This window comes from Neohortaea acidophila, assembly GCF_010093505.1.
Source record: "Neohortaea acidophila strain CBS 113389 unplaced genomic scaffold BDY17scaffold_1, whole genome shotgun sequence".
Taxonomy (NCBI): domain Eukaryota; kingdom Fungi; phylum Ascomycota; class Dothideomycetes; order Mycosphaerellales; family Teratosphaeriaceae; genus Neohortaea; species Neohortaea acidophila.
Genome location: NW_022985510.1, coordinates 2,138,051 through 2,157,011, shown reverse-complemented (window position 1 = coordinate 2,157,011; position 18,961 = coordinate 2,138,051). Strand labels below are relative to the sequence as shown.

The 18,961-nt window shown below is 58.9% G+C and overlaps 8 protein-coding genes across 8 annotated transcripts; 4 read left to right on the top strand and 4 right to left on the bottom strand.

The window, feature by feature from the left end:
* Positions 1–31: 31 nt before the first annotated feature.
* BDY17DRAFT_290066 (uncharacterized protein) lies at positions 32–4,327 on the top strand. The gene has a single exon (XM_033732438.1). It carries the CDS (start codon positions 505–507, stop codon positions 4,063–4,065), a length of 3,561 nt encoding a protein of 1,186 aa, XP_033594555.1. The 5' UTR covers positions 32–504; the 3' UTR covers positions 4,066–4,327.
* A 2-nt stretch (positions 4,328–4,329) lies between these two features.
* On the top strand, positions 4,330–5,686 carry BDY17DRAFT_342664 (cytidine deaminase-like protein). The gene is made up of 3 exons (XM_033738024.1): positions 4,330–4,745; positions 4,812–5,379; positions 5,451–5,686. The coding sequence occupies exons 1-2, from the start codon at positions 4,443–4,445 to the stop codon at positions 5,286–5,288; spliced, it is 780 nt and encodes a 259-aa protein (XP_033594554.1). The 5' UTR covers positions 4,330–4,442; the 3' UTR covers positions 5,289–5,379; positions 5,451–5,686.
* Position 5,687: 1 nt separating this feature from the next.
* BDY17DRAFT_290062 (kinase-like domain-containing protein) lies at positions 5,688–9,130 on the bottom strand. The gene is made up of 3 exons (XM_033732437.1): positions 7,555–9,130; positions 7,005–7,483; positions 5,688–6,948 (listed from the first exon to the last, which is right to left on the bottom strand). Exons 1-3 carry the CDS (start codon positions 9,075–9,077, stop codon positions 6,083–6,085), a joined length of 2,868 nt encoding a protein of 955 aa, XP_033594553.1. The 5' UTR covers positions 9,078–9,130; the 3' UTR covers positions 5,688–6,082.
* A 156-nt stretch (positions 9,131–9,286) lies between these two features.
* On the bottom strand, positions 9,287–12,118 carry BDY17DRAFT_290060 (uncharacterized protein). The gene is made up of 2 exons (XM_033732436.1): positions 10,748–12,118; positions 9,287–10,694 (listed from the first exon to the last, which is right to left on the bottom strand). The coding sequence occupies exons 1-2, from the start codon at positions 11,887–11,889 to the stop codon at positions 9,566–9,568; spliced, it is 2,271 nt and encodes a 756-aa protein (XP_033594552.1). The 5' UTR covers positions 11,890–12,118; the 3' UTR covers positions 9,287–9,565.
* Positions 12,119–12,843: 725 nt separating this feature from the next.
* On the bottom strand, positions 12,844–14,337 carry BDY17DRAFT_243923 (erg13, 3-hydroxy-3-methylglutaryl-CoA (HMG-CoA) synthase; the record flags this gene model as incomplete). Its single annotated transcript, XM_033730482.1, has 3 exons — positions 12,844–14,060; positions 14,120–14,222; positions 14,281–14,337. The coding sequence occupies 3 exons, from the start codon at positions 14,335–14,337 to the stop codon at positions 12,844–12,846; spliced, it is 1,377 nt and encodes a 458-aa protein (XP_033594551.1).
* A 634-nt stretch (positions 14,338–14,971) lies between these two features.
* Positions 14,972–16,326, top strand: BDY17DRAFT_244270 (beta ketoadipyl CoA thiolase, TH2; the record flags this gene model as incomplete). Its single annotated transcript, XM_033730514.1, has 3 exons — positions 14,972–16,055; positions 16,116–16,140; positions 16,194–16,326. The coding sequence occupies 3 exons, from the start codon at positions 14,972–14,974 to the stop codon at positions 16,324–16,326; spliced, it is 1,242 nt and encodes a 413-aa protein (XP_033594550.1).
* A 61-nt stretch (positions 16,327–16,387) lies between these two features.
* BDY17DRAFT_320489 (uncharacterized protein) lies at positions 16,388–17,056 on the bottom strand (the record flags this gene model as incomplete). Its single annotated transcript, XM_033736468.1, has 1 exon — positions 16,388–17,056. One exon carries the CDS (start codon positions 17,054–17,056, stop codon positions 16,388–16,390), a length of 669 nt encoding a protein of 222 aa, XP_033594549.1.
* A 206-nt stretch (positions 17,057–17,262) lies between these two features.
* BDY17DRAFT_320488 (putative succinyl-CoA synthetase beta subunit) lies at positions 17,263–18,712 on the top strand (the record flags this gene model as incomplete). The annotated part of the gene is made up of 3 exons (XM_033736467.1): positions 17,263–17,319; positions 17,372–18,611; positions 18,669–18,712. The coding sequence occupies 3 exons, from the start codon at positions 17,263–17,265 to the stop codon at positions 18,710–18,712; spliced, it is 1,341 nt and encodes a 446-aa protein (XP_033594548.1).
* Between the last annotated feature and the right edge of the window lie 249 nt (positions 18,713–18,961).

The window sequence follows — 18,961 nt, the reverse complement described above, 5'->3', positions numbered from 1 at the left end:
CGCGGCTCACGGACCCCAACCCGTGCGTCTGGCTAAACTCGCGCTCCGCCTTTGCTCATCAATCGGGAGATGGGCCCAAGGTCGGTTTGCCTGCTGGCGCGCCATTGACGAGTCCGCTGTCTTCGATGTTTCTGTTCCCGCCAATCTTGGCGCGTGTGTAGGTCTGCCGGCTCCTCTTTCCCCTCGCTGCCTTCTTCACACCTCTTCTACACCTCTTCGCTCGCCGCCCTCCTCCTCTATCACCATCCGCTATCCCCTCTCTGCCCGTCGGAGAGTGCATGGAACACGCCCAACCCCTCCCACCTACCCGCGCCCTCACTCGACTCCTCCGACTCCTTCTTCACCCCGCGGCAATCGTCAGACACGTGCTGTGACGACTGCCCCAGTGCCCGCCTCATCATGGCGTGGTAGTCGCAACGTGAGCGCTGTCTCCGACGCTTGATCTATAAGGCCTAAGAGCTGCTAGGAGCTACTCTGGTGTCTGGCCTGCCAAAGCAACATACCATGTCGAAAGGCGCGCCGACGCAGACCCGTGTGTATCCCTCGCGAACGACGAGCCTGGGCCGCAAGCGTGCGCATCCCTCGAGTCCCCAGTCCACCCGCAAGGACACCATCGCCTCTTCCGCACCCCGCGCTGATACCGATCTTCCGCCCGCCGCCTCCTACTCCTACATCCGCGATGTGACCGGCTTGGGCATCACCACCCCGCCGCCAGCCAGGATCCGTCCCTCTTCTCCAGATTTCGGCCTCGAGCCCCCCTTATCCCCTCGCGGCGACACCACCGCAGCTCCCACCTTTAGCGACCCCGTCAAGTGCGAGCCCCTTCTTGCCCTCACGATCCCAGTACACCCTTCTCCGCGTCCTAAAGAGGCTACACCACCCACATCATCATCAAAAGGCGAGAATGGGGCCCTAGAATCGGCAACGGAAGACGGTCAGAGCAGCGTCGCCTCGTCCCTGCTGAACTTCCGCACCAGCACCGACTCTCACGCTACGGTGTCTACCATGCCAACGACCCCCGGCCGCCGCGTCTCCATCACCAGCGAGTTCTCGCGCAGCCTCAGTTTCCAATCCCCTTTCGCATCATACCACTCCACCCCCGCTCCCTCGCGCTCTCCCTCCCCGCCTGCCGGGAAGCGGGCTACCAAGGACTCAGACACCGAGGCCAACGGCGTTCCCGAAGCCACGTCCACCTCTCTCCTGCGCAAAAGACCCTCGTTCAGGAGAAAGAAGTCCACCAGAAGCGCGCCAGACCCTTCGGCAGAATCCGAGAAATCGCAATCCTCCGACGATCAAAGCGAACGCCGCGCCTCTCGCAGATCCGGCTTGCTGCGAAGGGCATCGTCACGCTCATCGGCGAGGCCAACGAAAGAGTCAATCAGCGAAAATGAGGCTCCTGGACCCCTGCGAGATTCCACGCCCGCCGTGCCACCTCTTCCCAAGTCATTCTCAACAGACCGCCTGCCGGGCTTGCGAGCGCAAGGCCTCGCGAACGGTCGATCAACTCCAGTACCGCGATTGCTGCCATCCGACAGAGCACTAGGTGGAAACGTGGTCGCGCGGAAGAAAGACGAGCTTTGGAGCGTATTCCGAGCCCTGGATGCAGACTTTGCCAAGTTTAACTCCAAGAGTCTGGCTCACAAAGCAGGCGTGGTGCGGTCGTCGTTATTGCCATTCCTGCGTACTTACGCGTCTCATCCTTCCAATCGCTCCCTTCGGCCGGAAGATCTTGACAGGCGCGCAAACATCCTGAACAAATGGTGGACGGGGCTGGTCGAGTTGCTGCATGGGCGAAACAATCAATCGATTTCGGGCACCGATCGACCCGTGATCCTAGATGGCATATCTGGCATCCTGGAGAGACCGGAATGGCGGACATCACCCTCGCCCTATTGTCCACTTGATCGGCGGCTTCAAGATGGCCTCTCGTATGCAAATCGATCCAAGTCCTCGCTCGCGTCTAGCACTTCGGACTTTCTGGCCGAGACTGTTCACCAGAATGTGCGCAACATCTTTGTGCAGAATCTCAGCGCTCAGATGGCCTTTGTCGTGGACAAAATGTCCCTCCGCAACGCAAGCGCCAGCTTGGTGACCTTTTGCGGGAAAGCCTGCGCCTACGCGTTCATGTTTGTCCCAGGGATGGCCGAGGTGCTCGTACGACTCTGGGACGTGCCTATCGAGCCTCTCAGGCGAGTCGTACAGGGCTGTGGCATCGGAAAGTTCGAAGACATCTCGTCTGATGCCGAACACATCATCTCTGCTTTCCCGCCCGCCCTTCAGCAACTTGGATTCTCGTCTTTGCCCAAGTACATACGAAAGCTCCGCACGCCGCCTCAGCTACCACCAGGGACAGCGAATATTGAATGGTGGGGACGATGGCTGGAGCGATGGAGTGGGCGAGAAAGCGACCTCTTCTACGTCTTTGTGAAGCACTTCCACATTCTGGTGACGGATTTCATGCCGCTCGACACCTCCCGAAGGGAGCGCATCTCCGCCCCAGGTATGTTGCTCGTCCATGCGAAGATTCTGGTCAACCTCGATGCAACCATCCATCGGCACTCCAACGCAGGAGCACCCGACGCGGCACCTGCGTACGCGGACATGCTTGGTGATCCCGATGCGATTGCGACTCCTTTGCCCATTCCGCCGACCAATGCTATTCGCGTGATGGCCGAAAATCGACTCATCATGCTAATACGCGACTTCCTGTCGGAGCGGACTGTGGATCATCCGATCGCTCGACAGCTTTTCGCGGAATCGTTCAACGATCTCTTGCACGTCTGCACGACCGGGACGTCGCTATTCGATCACTCGGCGTGCTATACCCTCCTTGATTTTCTGGAAGAAGCCCTGGTCATCTTGGCCCGTTTCGACCGTGCGAACGAGCACAGACGCTCGGTTCTGGGGCTGGAGTTCTGGAAGGACGCTTGGAAGAAGATGATCAGCAGCCAGAACACCATGACCGAGATCCGGCTGTACTCCTTCTTATACACCATCTGGAACACGGTGATCTGCGAATCCGGATGGAAGGCAGATGTCTGTTTCGATCTGCTTCTGGCCCCCGAGATCTTTGAGCGGACATTCAGCCATTGGTGTCCGATGGTGAGGGCGTATTTCATGCGCTTGCTTTGCTGGCGTGTGGCCCGACACGATGGTGATTACTCGAGCGTGGATGTCGACATCTTCGAGACTCTTGTGGAGCGATTGGGAGAGATCTGGTCGCATCATCTCTTCTTACGCGGCCTTAATGAGCTTCAGGATACAGTACCGGTGGCTACCAACCCCTGCCACCCGTTTCCCAGCAGACGACTCCTTATCGTGCGTACAGACACGGCAGTGAGCCCCGGTGGCACTTTTCTTCCATTCGATCGCCTATTCCCAAAGGACGCCCCAAGCTCTCCCGGACCAGGCGTGAAACGCAGTTCAACCGTGTCCGATGCAGACACCACAGTTTCTCGGCCCGGCTCTGCTCTCTCCTCCGTCGTGTCCGACCCAGATTCCGAAGAGCAGCGCGGCAGGAGCCTCGGAACGTTCCTCCGCAATCTCATGCCCAGCAAGAGCCGGTCCAAGTCGCGCAACGCATCACGCCCGGAATCACGTGTTGGCTCGTCACCGCCGCCAGCCCTTCCCACCGGCCTTGTACGATCTGCGACGGACGACGCGCCAGCTCAGCGATCCAGCGGAATCGAAGCGGGCGCCAGACCGGCGACTGAGGTTGTGCCGGCGCTGCGGAAGTTCAGCTTCAAGTTCTCGCTGGAATTCCACCCGAACGCCAAACCGCTGCCACCGATGCGCCTCACCGCCCCTCGCGTGCCGCAATCGACGCAGCAATTCCTGCTGACGTACTCCAACAAAGCCAACACGCCCAAGCCGGCGCTTGCCAGCGAGCCGACGGGAGAGCAGCGGGTGCATGCCAAATACTCCGGCCACGCGCTGGCGGAATGGGCGCTGGTGCTGGGCGAATGCCAGAGTTTCTTTGATCGCCGGAAGAGCGAAGGCTTGCCATCGAACAAGTTCGTCGAGACGCCGACGCTGGCTGTGGAGGTGTTGCGACGTCCGGGCTAAGCATCGGCCGGCGAGTGGGAAGCATGGAGGGACGAGGATGAATAGAGTAATGTTTATAAACGTAGACTTTGAGAGCTGTACAGTACGGGCTCTGGCGTGTTGAAGCAGTGATATGTGTACAGAGAAGACAACGATACAATAGTGTGCAGATAACCCATAGTAAATGCAGATGGTGCTTTCTCTTGTCAAAGAATCCCCAGTCAGTGTGGAAGTTTGGGTGGGTTGCACCAAGAATGTGACCGGAACTGGTGAAGTTCTGAAATCGAACTTCATGCCATCTCCCCAACACCCTCTCACCCTTCCCCCTTTCCGCACTTGGAGGTGCTCCTTCCTGCAATGCAAAGTGACTTGCACCATCCACGCCTTCCCCATCCATCATGGCCATTTCCGAGCAAACTTCGATCCCCTCAACTCCGCCGATAACCTCCAACCCAACAACATCCACCACCACCTCGCCTCCTCCCGACTGCCATGACTCTCTGATGCCTTCGCAATTCCCGGCCGTGCCCGCCGTCTTCGGCCCCGTGCCCAACCGCGCGTACCACGAAGGCTTCATGCGCAAGGCCATCGAGATGGCGGAGCTGGCGCTCGCATCCGACGAGACGCCCGTGGGCTGCGTTTTCGTCCACAACGGCGAAGTCATCGGCAGGGGCATCAACGGGACCAACGCCTCCCTCAACGTGTGCTATGCCCTCCCCTCCCCCCCCATTCCACATGATGCTAACACTCACTCTCCTTCCACGCAGGGCACCCGCCACGCCGAATTCGTCGGCCTCGCCGAAATCATGGCCAAACACCCGCAGCGCATCCTCACGCAGACTGATCTCTACGTCACCGTCGAACCGTGCATTATGTGTGCCTCCGCTCTGCGGCAGTACGGCATCCGCGCCGTCTACTTTGGCTGCCTCAACGACCGCTTCGGCGGCTGCGGCGGCGTCATGCAAATCCACGCCGACCGGGGCGTCGACCCGCCCTACCCCGTCTACGGCGGCTTGTTTCGCGAGGAGGCCATCATGCTGTTGCGCCGCTTCTATGTGCAGGAGAATGAGAAAGGTTGGCGACAAGCCATGAAGACGGCGAGAGAGGTGTCGCTGACCAAACGCCTCTTTGCAGCTCCCGAACCCAAGCCGAAGAAGAATCGCGAGCTCAAGACGGAGATTCTGCCCGTAACCAACGTCAACCCTACGGCAAACCTGACTCGCACGTCGACCCCCGCGGGCTGACGGTGTATTGAGTGCTACCACTAGTATCCCACCAGCCGACGATGGGCACGCCCTTGGCTTGTATAAGCATCGCCGATGATCCCAAGTATAGGTGAGGATCCTCACTGCTTCATGAAGGAATTTGTTGGTGGCCTGTCTCATCGCTAACCAAGTATCGACCAGGCCTTCTGCATAATCCTTGCGCAATGTCCATAGAAGAGCATACCAGAGCTTCACCCTGCAGCCACGTCCAGGACTGCGCAGCAAGCACCCCGCATATCGAGCAGGACATGAAGCACGGAGAGTGAAAGGCAGCAATGAGTCCCTCGAGCAGCGATGTCTCACGCGCCTCAACGATTTCTTGCGAGGTTCTGCGAGTGGACCTTAAGAATAGCTCTGCCGTTATAGACTAACAGTACAATGGCTGTCCCCTGTACCTCGTTCCTCCCTTTCCCTTCTCTGCGCTACACGAACGCCTTGAAAGCACCTTCCCTTTATACTTCTGCAGCGCGAGCGTGCAAAGCATATCCGACCGACAACCGTGCAGTTGCCTTGCAAACATGTAACGCTCGTGACTCCGGATGCTGTAGTACATGCCGCGTAGATGATGGTGACGATGCACTCAGATGCTGCCCGAAAGGTGACATTGCTATCCCGTTGCCTTCCCTTATTCCGCTCAGGCATCCAGCCCTTAACGTGACCCGCATCTTTTGCAAAGCCAGAGGTGCGAGAAGGGTAGGGAGATGGTCCTGGCCGGCACCGGCTCTTCCTATCAATGTGCGCGTCGCTGACATCTTTCCTATTTCTTCTGATGTTCAAGCACCAGGCCATCCGCCGTTCCCGTTGCCTGACCAGCCCTCCTCCAGCGTCCGATCCTCGAGCACCCGCACAAAATTCCGGTCCTGTTGCCCCTGTCGCGCTGCTCTGCTGGTGCGCCTGCGCCCTCCGATATTGCCCACGCTCGACCCGTCCGACCCGTCCAATGGTGGCGGGTAGTATGCCGGGCTGGGTTGCAATCGGATTGGTGCGTTCGGGTCGAGATGGCTGACGACTCGCTGCAAAGCGGGTGGAATGCCGTTGCCATCCATGGTGCTCGCCCTCTGCCGTCCGTTGCGATCGACCACCTGCGCGTGGAGAGACTGTGGTGGTTGTTGGGGCGCGTGCTGGGCAACGTAGGGATGCATCGCTGCGGCAGCCGCCGCTGCTGCTGCGGCAGATGGAGGCTGTGCAATCATCGGGACAGGCTGGCCGTAGGCTGCCGCGGCCGCAGCTGAAGAAGGCTGCGAAGGATAAGGCGGGGGTGCGCCCGCCGGGTTTGGACTGTACATATTTCCATACATCGGCGGCTGGGGTTGCTGTGCAACCACAGGGGTGGTGGGATAGCCAGGATTCATATGCATGCCGTATGACGCTTGCTGAGCCTGAACAGCCTGTTGCTGCTGTGCCTGCTGCTGCTGAGCGCGTTGCTTGGACAGCGCTTCGGCTTGCTGCTGCTGTTGGACGCCAGGGGCAGGTGATCGATTGGTGGATTTGAGGTTCATCTGCGGTTGAAAGGGGCCGGTGTACTTCACCTGCGTGATGAATGGATGAGTTCGAGCCTGTTGCGGCGACCACCGCTCGAGAGGGTTGATGTTGAGGAGGCCGTGAACGAAGTCGATGAAGGCTTCTCGATTGGCCATTTCTGGAAATTGTTAGCCCAACATTAGCGGTGATAGGAGAACGTCAAGAGCCGCTCACCTCTGTCAACCTCGTTCTGCTTCATCCCCTTCCTCGGCATAGGGTAGTTCCGGATGATATCGGGCAAGCGGGTGGCAGTGAAGTATTTCTTACTCGGCTGCTCCTTTGTCCCGTGTTCCCTGGAATACTGCTCCATGGGCTTGAGCCTGTAGGTTCGCCGTCCGAACTCATCGTGTACCTTTTCGAAGAACTCGCCGGACTGCTTGCCGACCTCGAGCATCCAGTTGGGCGGCAAGCCGAGCATTTCTGTGATTCGCGACACCTGATTGTACTCCGACGAGCCCGGGAAAAGCGGGAGGCCGAGGAACAGCTCTACCACGATGCATCCGAGCGACCACATATCGATGGCGGCGGAATACGGCAGGCCCAGCAGAACCTCGGGCGATCGGTAGAAGCGTGACTGGATGTACGTATAGACTGTCTGCCGTTCATCGCAAGCCGACCCGAAGTCGATGATCTTGATGATTGGACTTTCGAGGCTGCCGAGATCATGTTAGTCGCCATAGCACCTGTCACACAGGACAGGACAGGACAGGACGATGGTACTCACTTCTTCAACAAGATGTTCTCGGGCTTCAAATCACAGTGGATCAGCTTCGCTTTGCTCAATAAACAGAGCCCGTTCAACAACTGCTGCGCAAAGACTCGAACAAGGGTGGTGCTCAGTCCGCGGAACTGATTTTGCTTGATCAGCTCGTACAAGTTCACCGATAGCAATTCGAATACCAGACAGAGATGTTGCCGGTGGATAAAGGTGTCTTTGAGCCGCAGGATGTGATGGTCATCATTCTTGTCCATACGGCCGTTGAGCAGGTCCAGTACCGACACCTCCATCATACTCTGATTGAAGTACGCAGTCTTGTTCTTGACGACCTTGACCGCCACGACCTCTTGCGTCTTCAGGTTCTGGCACTTGACCACTTGCCCAAACGTGCCCTGCCCCAGTACATCGAGGATGAGGTAACGATTCTTGTGATTCGTCTCTTCCGACCCGAGGATGTCGTTGACGTAGAGGATGTAGTCGCTGTCCTCGTTATCGTACCCATCGTTCTTCACCCCTTTGCTGGGCTTGGTGAGCACTCTGCGAGGATTCCGCGACGATTCATATTGGAAGGTGGGGTTGCATATTCGATAAGTGGCGGGCAGGTGTGTGGTCAGGGCCTGCAGCGGACTGATGAAGCCTCCTTCCGGATTTGCTCTTCGAAAGGGGGGCTGGGAGTTGATGCGAGCTTCCAGCACGGCTGGATCGTTGATCAGGCTCAACTGCGGCACACCGGCCCGGGGAGCGGGCATGCGGCTGGAGTAGGCGGTGCTGGGGGACTGCGACTCGTTGCCAAACATGGCGTTCAGCTGTTGAGTTGCGGATTGTGGATAGTAGTTGTTTGGCGGAGACAGGCCAGATTGGATGGGCGGGAGCTGAGAGGGTTGCGCGCGGGCGGAGGAAGCAGGCGAGGCATAGTAGCGTTGCTGCTGTGGAGGAGAGGTGTATGGATTGTGTCGATTCGGCGAATGTCGCGGAGGTAGTTGCTGTTGCTGTTGTTGTAGCTGCTGCTGTTGCGGTTGCTGCTGTTGTGGAGTGTAGGAAGCATACGGGTTGGGATGCTGCGGGGGTTGGGAGAGGAAGGGCGAGGTGGGCGAGGCATCCATGGGAGAGTAGCGCGCAGCAGCCTTGGAGGTCACGTCGAGCTGGTCGGCGGGGATGTATTGTGACAGGCGGTTGGAAGAGTTGGTGGGGGCTCTGGCGTACTTCTGCCTGTTGAAGGGGTCCGCATCTTCCATGGGCACGTCGAGGTCGGCACTGTAGTCCATGTTCCTCGCGCGCTGCTCGGGCGCAGGCGGCGAGGAGATGGCGAGCGAGGCGGCGCGGGAGGCAATGGACGGCGTGCTGTACTGTTCGTAGGGTGCGGGCGCGGCGTGGGAGGAGGAGGCGGTGGATGCGGCGGAGGGGATGTCGCGTTGAGGGGTGGTGTTGGCGGAGGTGGAGGGGGAGGCGGCGGCTACCACACGGCCGGGGATAGGAGCATTTGCATTGTACGCGCTATCGCCCAGTCCCGACCAGGATTGACGTTCCATAAGACCCTTCTCCGGCGTGGAGAGGCGTGGGTGGGGTGGGCAGGAGTTGGGAGGGTCGCGCGACGGACGAGATGGCCTCACGGCAACTGCTTGGCGCCTGCGTGGTGATGGGCGTGATAGGTGGGCGTGCACGGCCCTCGCACGGCCTTGACAATGCACATCCACACCTCCGACACTTGCACAAAGGAGAGACGGGGAAAGTCATGTACTGTAGTTGGAAGGCGTGCATTCCATGGTTTGCTCTCTGACTCAGGCCTACTAAATAATACACATCCTCATACTCGAGAGAGTCTTGCCCGCCCACGCTCCTTTCGCCTCCTTCCTTTGGCCCCCAGCACCAAGTGAAAATCAATCACCCCCGAATCAGCGCCTGTAGTGAACACCAGCGCTGGCGAAACAAATGCTAGGATAGTGGAATAGAAACAAATACGAACGCGCTCCTCGACGGCGCAGCCAGACGGGGTAGGGTCGAGGGAGCAAGCGCCCGCTCACTCGCCACTCCACCACTCACAATGGCAACTCCCAGGCACCACCGTCCGCTTCCTCCGTCCCGCCAGGCCCGCGCTCTCGTACGCGCTGTATGGCGGATCATTCTCCTCCAGCTGCACCACAATTTGTTGTCCTTGTGCGTTGCCCACCCAATTGACGTCGAGGTTGTTGAGCACTTGATACTGCACGCAGTATGGCGGCGGGCTGCCAGGCAGTCTCCGCTCCTCCACCTGCACCAGGTTGGGGTAAAGGGGCAGTTGTTGCGTGTCGCTGTACGGGTACGTGGGCGCTTGCCGTCGCCTCTTGCCCTGTGCACGCGGCGTGTAATCGCTCATGTTGAAGTCGGGATAGTGCTGACGGAGCCAGCTGGGCAGGGCCGAGGCCACGCCAGTGTAGGTGCAGGTGGTCGACGGCATCGTGATGGCAGTGGTGATTGTCGCCGTGGGCGTCGCGGTCACCTTCGCTAGCCAGGGAGGAAAGGTGGGGTGGGGTGCGTGTGACAGCGGCATACCGGTCGTGCTCGGGCTGACAGGCGGCGCGTCGACCGCCTGTTCTTTTGCGTAAATGAAGCCCTCCACATACGTTTGATTCCAGAAACAGAACCACGGTCTGCTCCCGGCAACGGCGATCGGGTTGTTGCTCAACCACTGTGCGTCGTACGACGGTACACCCCGCTTGTTCGCGGAGCCGGCGGACTCTTGCAGCGCAAACTCGGGAATCACGACGACTTTGTTGTACTGCCCCGAGAAGTAGAAGGCCGGGCCGTTGTGGGGATGGTCATTGTCCACGACAAGCAGAAAGGGTTGCCAAGTCGTCTGCATCTGCGAGGCTTGGGTGCCGTAGTATAGCGGCTGCGCTTCGTTGCCCTGGCCCTGGTAGTATAGTGAGGCGCCGGACGTGTTGCTGCCCGTCACCTTGCCGACCTGAACGGCCACACCGTTGTAGTCTGCCAGCCCACAGCCCCAGGCATTCCGCTGCGCCGGCACAGGCAAACAGCTAGCTTGGACCTCTTGAGCGGGACCGAAGGCCAGGGAGTAGGTGCCGCTGGCCGTGGGTGAAGTGGCGGTGGCTGTAGCGATAAGACTAGCATCGTACAGCGACGACGTTGTTGGGGCGAGCTGAGATTTCCTGTGGCAATCAGTTAGAACATGACTTTTCCTTCGCGGCCAGCTGCAACTCACTGCTCCTCTTTCTCTTGCCCCTCGACGAATCCTCCAATTACGCCGCCCAGGACGACGGCGATGAAGGACAGCGTGCCCGCGGCCAGTAGAAAGGCCCAGAACGGTACGCCACAGAACTTGGTCTTCCGGCGCTCCTTCCACGATTTCTCGCTCCAGCTCTTCTTCGTCGCCGCACTGGCTTCCGTCGATGCACCGCTATGCTCGCTGGTTGCCAGCCGCGAACCTCCAGACTCTTGCCGCAGCAGTTGCGTTTCGTCCGTCATTGATTGTGGCGTCGCTTGGATCTGAGTGTGCATCAACGACATTCCAGGATCCGACCCCAGCACGGGGGCACGAGTGTGTAGGGCGGACGGGGGTTCCGGTATGCCGAGAAGCGGCGCCTTTTCGGGGCCGTCTTCGGGGTATCGTGTGTATGGGGGTAGTTGCTCGGTATGGCCAAAGTAGCCCAAGATGTCCTGCTCTTCCCCATCCGGCCCTCTTCTTCGTTGAAAGGGGCGATCGACGCCAAGGAAGCCGACGGGAACTGGGTTATGCGCCTCCTCATCGAGTTCATCGTCGAGATCGTCCGATACACCTTGTGGGTACAGTGCGTAGGGGTGTTGCGGGCCATCGCGTGTGGACGAGGCGGGTGGGGGTCTGGCAGTAGACGCGGATGCAGTACTTGCTGCTCGCGCAACGGTGCCTTGCGGGTACATGGCGTAGGGATGACTTGGGCCACCCGCACCAAAGCGGGGGCCGGGAGCTGTGGCGTAGTGAGTGGAAGAGGCGGATGAGGTGGCACGGGGGGTGAAGGGCGCGAAGTTGCCGGATGGGGTGCGGCGTAAGGGAGCATCGGCAGTGTCTTCGTCTTCCGGACTTGCGAAGGGGTTTTCGCGAGTCGTTGATTTACGCGTTGAGCTCCGCGAGGGATCTTGTGGGGTTTGTGAGAGGGGTGATGGTCGTGATGGTGATGGAGGGTCGTAGAGGTCGTCGGGATCTTGGTGCCCGCTTACTCGGTGGATGTGATTGAAGGGCGGGCGAAAGCCGTCCGCCACAACATCGGCGTCGTCTTCCTCGAACGCGTCATCGAAGACATTCAAGTTCTCGTGTGTCGGCGTGGCACCCTGGTCCTCGTCGAGTAGTGAATGTGGGTGGAGGGCCATGGCGGAGGTGTTGGCAGGCCTTTCCGGCCCCTGCTCAGTCGCTCCTCCGCGAACGAATGAGCGCGACTGCGTCCTCCTGCGCTCCCCTAACACATCCCAGGGTCTTGGAGAAGGGTTTGGATGGACGGGACGAGGGGCGGCGATGGGAGGGGGATGGAATGGGGGTGGTGAGGGTGGTGTGGTGCGGAGTGGTGACGGCGTGGTGTGAGGTGCTGGGCGGCAATGAATGGGATGGACGAAATGCCGCGCCGGAATCCCTTCCCTTCCCTTCCCGCCCATCAAGCCAACACGGACAGGGAGACAGGCAAAGCAAGTGCCTCCGGCCGTTTCCACTTTGGTGCCGGCCCAGTCCATGCACGGGCGCCATTTATCCAGCCAATCGCAGACTGATTCTCCAGCGAAGGTTTCACGCTTTTCCCTTCTCTACAAGTACACACGGGTGACACCTCGTGCATCAGCTTGCACCACGCATGAGTGGCGGCGTGGTGCACCCTCTCGATAGACGGCGAGGGGAATGTGCGAAGCAAAAGGCGGCCAACGATGCACGCGCAGACCGAGCAGCGTCTCGATTCCGCATTTGCGACCCCTCATGCGCTAGACTCCTTCCAGCTGCTTAAACGGCCGCGGAGGCTGTGCAACTCTTGAATCCATCTACTACTTCGCATCTGTACGCGCGAGATTAATCCCATCCCGTCCCGCCATGGCCAATAATTACGACGCACTGGTCAATGCGGAGTCGTTCTAGCAGCCAACAGTGTCGCTGTTGCCTGCAAAATACCGTACGTACTATCTCGCGTAAACCATGCTCTCGACGACCTGCGCTAAGTTCAACAGCATTAAAAAGAAAACAGCATCCCCGGATCCGGCCAGACTCGCGCCGGTAGAGAATGCCAGGAGAAGGGTATGTTGAGCATCATGCCTCGCTCCCCGACCCACAGCACAGCCTGTTCGCGCTCATTGCTTGATCGCGTACTCCCTCCGGAACATGTCGTCGATCTTGGTGAGGTAGTACGTCCCCGACCGCAACGCCTCCACGTCTCCTTCCGGTTGATAGTCTTTCTTCAAATGTGCCCGTTCCCTCAGATTGCACATCTCGTCGTACACCTCCGGCCGCACGCTCCTCCGCGTCTCCAGGCGGGTATGCACGTCCAGCTTCGTCCGCACCTCGTCCGTGCTGCCGCGAACCTTGAGCGAGAACATGGAGGAAGCGAGGCCGGAGCCGTAGGAGAAGACGGCAATGCGCTTGCCCTGCAGCTCGTCGGAAGAGATGTTGCTGAGGATGGAAATGAGCGAGCTGTACACCGACGCACAGTACATGTTGCCGCACATGGTCGGCAGCAGGATGGATGGCTGCACGCGCGCCGCAAACCGCTTCTTCGACAGCGCAATGAACGTCTTCTCAATCGTCTTGTCGGTGATTGATTGCTCGTATGGCACGTCCTTCAACTCTGCCGGCACCTCCTTGAACAGCGGGTTGGTGGGGTCGGCGAGGTAGTCGTTGAACAGCAGCCGCGCGTAGCTCTTCTGCACGTTCTTGCACGTGGGTGCATGGAAGCACATGTAGTCGAATCGATCCAGCGGCGTCTCGGGCTCCGCGTGCACGCCGTTCGCCTGCCCGTTCGCTCGGGCCTTGAGCTTGCTCTCACGCTCGTTATAGTTCGCATAGCACTTGTCTACAGCCTCGCTGTAGCATTTCACCGAGTAGTGCCCGTCGACCAGAGGATACTCGCTGGTCAGGTCTGCCTTGTAGAAGTCGTATACATGCTTCATGTAGGAGCCGCGCAAGCCTGGCTCGACGACAATCGGGGCGTCAGGGCCGACGAGCATGGCAATGCAGCCAGCGCCACCGGTGGGCCGGGCGTTGCCCTTTTTGTAGAGGGCAATGTCTCCCGCAACGACGACGGCATCACGCCCGTCCCACGCCGACGACTCCACCCAGTTGACGGCGTTGAAGAAGGCGTTGGTGCCGCCGTAGCACGCATTGACCGTGTCCACTCCTTCCACGTTCCAGTTCCCCGACGGCTCGAACAGCTGCATGAGCACCGACTTGACCGACTTGGATTTGTCGAGCAGCGTCTCCGTGCCGACTTCCAGTCTGCCGATGGATGTGGGATCGATGTTGTACTTTCGCAGGAGGGAGGAGACGGTGGTGAGGGCGATGGAGTAGATGTCTGGAGTCGAGCGTCAGTGAGTGCATTGGTGTGGCGGCCGGTGTGGGGCGGCAGCATACCTTCACGGTCATCGCAGAAGCTCATCTTCGTCTGCCCGAGGCCGATGGTGTACTTGCCCTCGCTGACCCCGTCGAACTTTTCGAGTTCGGCCTGCTCCACGCACTGCGGATGGGGTGTTAGCAACTGCTCCACGCGTCTGGAATGGACGGGACGGACGCACTTGATTGGGAATGTAAAGCTCGATGGCCTTGATGCCGATGTTCTGAGGTCGCTCCATGTTCGAAGTGTCGTACGAGTGTGGGTGCTGTCGTTTCACCAGATGTCGCGTGGGAGTGTTACTGGGGGAGCTGTGGTAGGGGGAGGTATGCGGTGTGCAAGGAGGACAATCGTAAGGGTTTGTGGTGGAGTCAAAGGAGTGTGCGACTATTGCCTTTTTTAAAGGGAGAAATGCACGGCAGCCAACTTGAGAGGCGAGGTGTTTGGGAGGCAGAAAAGATCGTAAGTTTTCTGGGGTGTTGGTAGTTGCCTCATTCGACTGGGGACAATTTAACCAGCGCAGGGCATGGGGCGATTCTTTTTTTCGCCCGTGCAGCAAATCGCATGTACCTGCATGCAGATGACGCGCGATGGGCGGCGCGGGCAGGGTCCGGTTGAGCCCAGCACATCTCCCGTCCACATCACGTGATCCGGCTGAGGCATTACCCGCCCGAGCTCTGCCGAAGTCGCAGCCGATTGATCCCCAGGGCAGTTCCCCAGATCCATACGCCGCCTCATACCCAGTCATCCTATTATATAGGTAGTCCTACATACCCTCGAACAGAGCAGTGGCCATGTGCAACACCATCGTTGTCACTACAACCATGACTTGCAAGCCGTAGGTCCTCTTGCCTTCTTCTCCTCCCTCTCCAATCATGGCCGCCATCCTTCCCAAGGGCGCGAAGAACATCCTCTCCAAGCAACCACAAGACATCGTCTTCCTCTCCGCCCTGCGCACCCCCGTCACTCGAGCGAAGAAGGGCGGCTTCAAAGATGCCTACGACCATGAGCTGCTCGCCTCGGTGCTCAAGGCAACCCTCGCCGCCAATCCCAAACTAGATCCTCGCAAGATCAACGACATTCACGTCGGCACGGTTCTTTCGGAACTGGGGGGCAGTAAGGCTGGACGCATGGCTGCTTGCCACGTCGGCTACCCCGAAACAGTCGCCTTTCAGACCGTCAATCGAGCGTGTAGTAGCGGCTTGTCCGCCATCACCGGCATCGCCCATGCGATTGCAATGGGCCAGATCGACGTGGGTGTTGGTGGGGGGATGGAGAGCATGACGAGAAATTACGGCTCACGTGCCATCCCCACGCAGTTATGGCCGGCGTTGAAGGAGTCGCCCGACAAGGACGCAAGAGACTGTATCATGAGCATGGGCCTCACAGCCGAGAATGTGGCGGAGAGGTATGGCGTCAGCCGTGCAGACCAGGATGAGTTCGCCGCGCGTTCGCATCATAAAGCTGCCAAGGCGCAGAAGGAAGGGTTGTTTGACGAAGAGATTGTGCCTACCACGACGCGATGGCTCCCCGACCCCGAAGCCCCCGAGAAGGTGGAGGAGGTCACGGTGTCCAAGGACGATGGTATCAGGCCCACGGTGTCCGCGGAGAAGATGGCGACGCTCAAGCCAGCTTTCAAGGAGAACGGGGTGGTAACAGCGGGAAGCAGTAGCCAGGTGTCAGACGGGGCAGCCGCCGCGCTCATGATGAGACGAAGCACGGCCACCGAACTCGGCCTCACAGATTCCATCATCGGTAAGTGGGCGGGCACGCAGGTCGTAGGCTGCAAACCAGACGAAATGGGCATCGGGCCCGCCGTCGCCATCCCGAAGCTCCTCGACTACACCGGGGTGAAGACGGAAGAAATAGGCATTTGGGAGATTAACGAGGCTTTCGCCAGCCAGGCGTTGTATTGCATTCGTACATTGGGTGTCGACGAAGCCAAGGTTAATCCCAAGGGTATGTCTGACGGCCGACGACCTCCTTGCACGCATGTGGCTGACTCGTTTTTGTAAACAGGTGGCGCAATCGCCCTCGGACATCCGTATGTGCTCTCCTACCCGTGTGATAAGAGCCGACATGCTAACAAAAGCCTAGGCTTGGTGCAACAGGTGCCCGACAACTGGCAACGCTGCTCCCGGAAATGAAGAGACAGGGCGTGGAATTGGGAGTGATAAGCATGTGCATCGGGACGGGCATGGGCATGGCAAGCTTGATCGTGCGGGAGTAATTACTCCGTCCCGAGAAGTGTATATTGGTATTGAGCGATCATGTCTCGTCAGGTCGTGATGTTATGCTGTGGACTGCTCTCTGCTCCGATTCTTCTTGCTTTTCTTCGCCTTTTGAGCCAGTAACTCGTCGAGGTATGTATTCTTCCTCTTTGTAGGCGTCGGTCTGTCTGGCGAACGCTTTGTCCGCTGCTTTGAGTCCTCATCATAAGACATCCCATCCTGGTCCTCCGCCTCGGTGGTATGGTGCTCACGCGAGTCGCTGACCTGGGCGGGTTTTGGTGGTGCGGGCTTTCGCGATTGGAACGCAGCAGACCGACCACCCTCCTCGTCATCATCGTCACCACGCCTCGACACGCCCTGCGATGCCTTCTGTCTGCTCACCAAAGGCTTTGCAGCGACATGTTTCCCGGCCGAGAAGCTTTTGCCGGAGTCTTGCGTCTTCTTTTGGTGTGCCTCAGCCGCCTTCTTTCCCAGCAATTGTTCGAGTAGTTGATGGTTGGACTTTCTCAACCGGGTGCTACCCGGCAGATCACCGGCGTGAAATGTGACCTCTGACCCGATGCCAGCATCTTCTGGCTCTGCCGTGAAGTCCTCCTCGCCCTCGGAGTCGTATGGGGGAACGGTGCCGCTTTCGTTGGGGAGCCATGACTCCAGAACCTTCTTGCTGCGAGCAAGAGCGACGTTGTAACGGTTCAGCGTGACATCTGCAGCCGTAACATCGCGCTCCATTTGCGAGACTCCCACGCTGGAGAGTTCAAAGATGTGTGGGTGGAATGAAGTTGTTGCGGCCAGATCGAAGGTCGACGGTTTTCACATGCAGTCCGAGCTTTGTTGCACGTCCGTGCGCCAACTGCAGCTTCCAAGCTCTCCCGGCCGACGACCTCTTCCTCGTCGACCAGCGGTAAGCCTTACATTCCTTCACCACCACGCCCACCATGTTTACGCTTGCTCGCAGCAGGCACCACGTTGCCTCTGTGCTGAGGCGTGCCGGCGTAAGCTTGCCCGCCATATCCGACTGCTGGTCGTACTGACGATGATCGACAGGGTTCGCCCGCCAGCCAAACCCTCGCGCAGCAATGCCGCAACCTCTCCGTCCACGAATACCGCTCCGCACAGCTCTTGGACTCATACGGGATCGGCGTGCCGAAAGGCGGTGTGGCGCATAGTGCAAAAGAGGCCGCCGAAGTTGCCGCACAGGTGCAGGGGCAGGAGGAAGACATTGTCGTCAAAGCACAAGTCCTCGCCGGAGGCAGAGGCAAGGGCCACTTTGACAATGGCTTCAAAGGCGGTGTCCGCATCGTCTACTCGCCTCGCGAAGCGTCGATCCTCGCCGACCAGATGATCGGGCACAAGCTCATCACCAAGCAAACGGGCGAGAAGGGCCGGATCTGCAACAGCGTGTACATTGTAGAGCGCAAGTTCGCTCGCCGCGAATTCTACCTCGCCATTCTCATGGATCGTACCACCCAGTCTCCTGTCATTGTCGCTTCCAGCCAGGGAGGCATGGACATTGAGACCGTGGCCAAGGAAAGCCCGGAAGCCATCATCACTACCAAGGTGGACATCCACCAGGGTGTCACGGATGACATGGCCACGAAGATCGCCGAGGAACTTGGATTCAGCCCGCAATGCATCGACCAGGCCAGGGACACCATCCAAAAGCTCTACAAGATCTTCATGGAAAAGGATGCCACGCAGATTGAAATCAACCCGCTTTCGGAGACCAATGACCACCAAGTGCTCTGCATGGACGCGAAGCTGAACTTTGACGACAACGCCGACTTCCGCCAGAAGGAGATTTTCGAATGGCGCGACACCTCTCAAGAAGACGCGGATGAAGTCAAGGCCTCGGAGTCGGGGCTGAACTTCATCAAACTCGACGGCGACATTGGGTGCCTGGTGAATGGAGCGGGGCTGGCAATGGCCACCATGGACATCATCAAGCTCAATGGCGGCCAGCCCGCAAATTTCCTGGACGTTGGGGGTGGAGCGACGCCGGAAGCGATCCGGCAGGCCTTTGACCTCATCACCTCCGACCCCAAGGTCACGGCCATCTTCGTGAACATCTTTGGCGGCATTGTGCGCTGTGATGCGATTGCTAAGGGCTTGATCCAGGTGGTGGAGCACATGAACCTACGCACGCCGGTCATTGCTCGCCTGCAGGGCACCAACATGGAGCAGGCGCAGAAATTGATCAACGAGAGCGGGCTCAAGATTTTCAGCATCGAAGATCTGCAGACGGCGGCGGAGAAGGCGGTGCAGTTCAGCAGGGTGGTGAAGATGGGTGAGTGTCTGCTGTCATGCACAGTACAAGCTTGAATGCTAACCAGGACTCTTTTAGCGCGGGCTGCTGACGTGAATGTGGAATTTTCATTGGGAATTTGAGCTCGTTGCCGGCTCTCTCGTTGGTATTCATATCGTCCTCGCCCTGGGGTATACATGCACCTGAGATATCTCCAACAATCACGTGACTCATCATCACGTGATTTGATGTATTCCTGGTCATATCCGCCCGTGGCCTCGGGTATTCTGAGTGTTTCATAACAGCGCCACTGTATGTAGTAGGTTCCCTGCGATCGGGCAATCATGCAATCCTGCGGTTTGACGGCTCTCCACTGCACGTGGCTTTGGGTG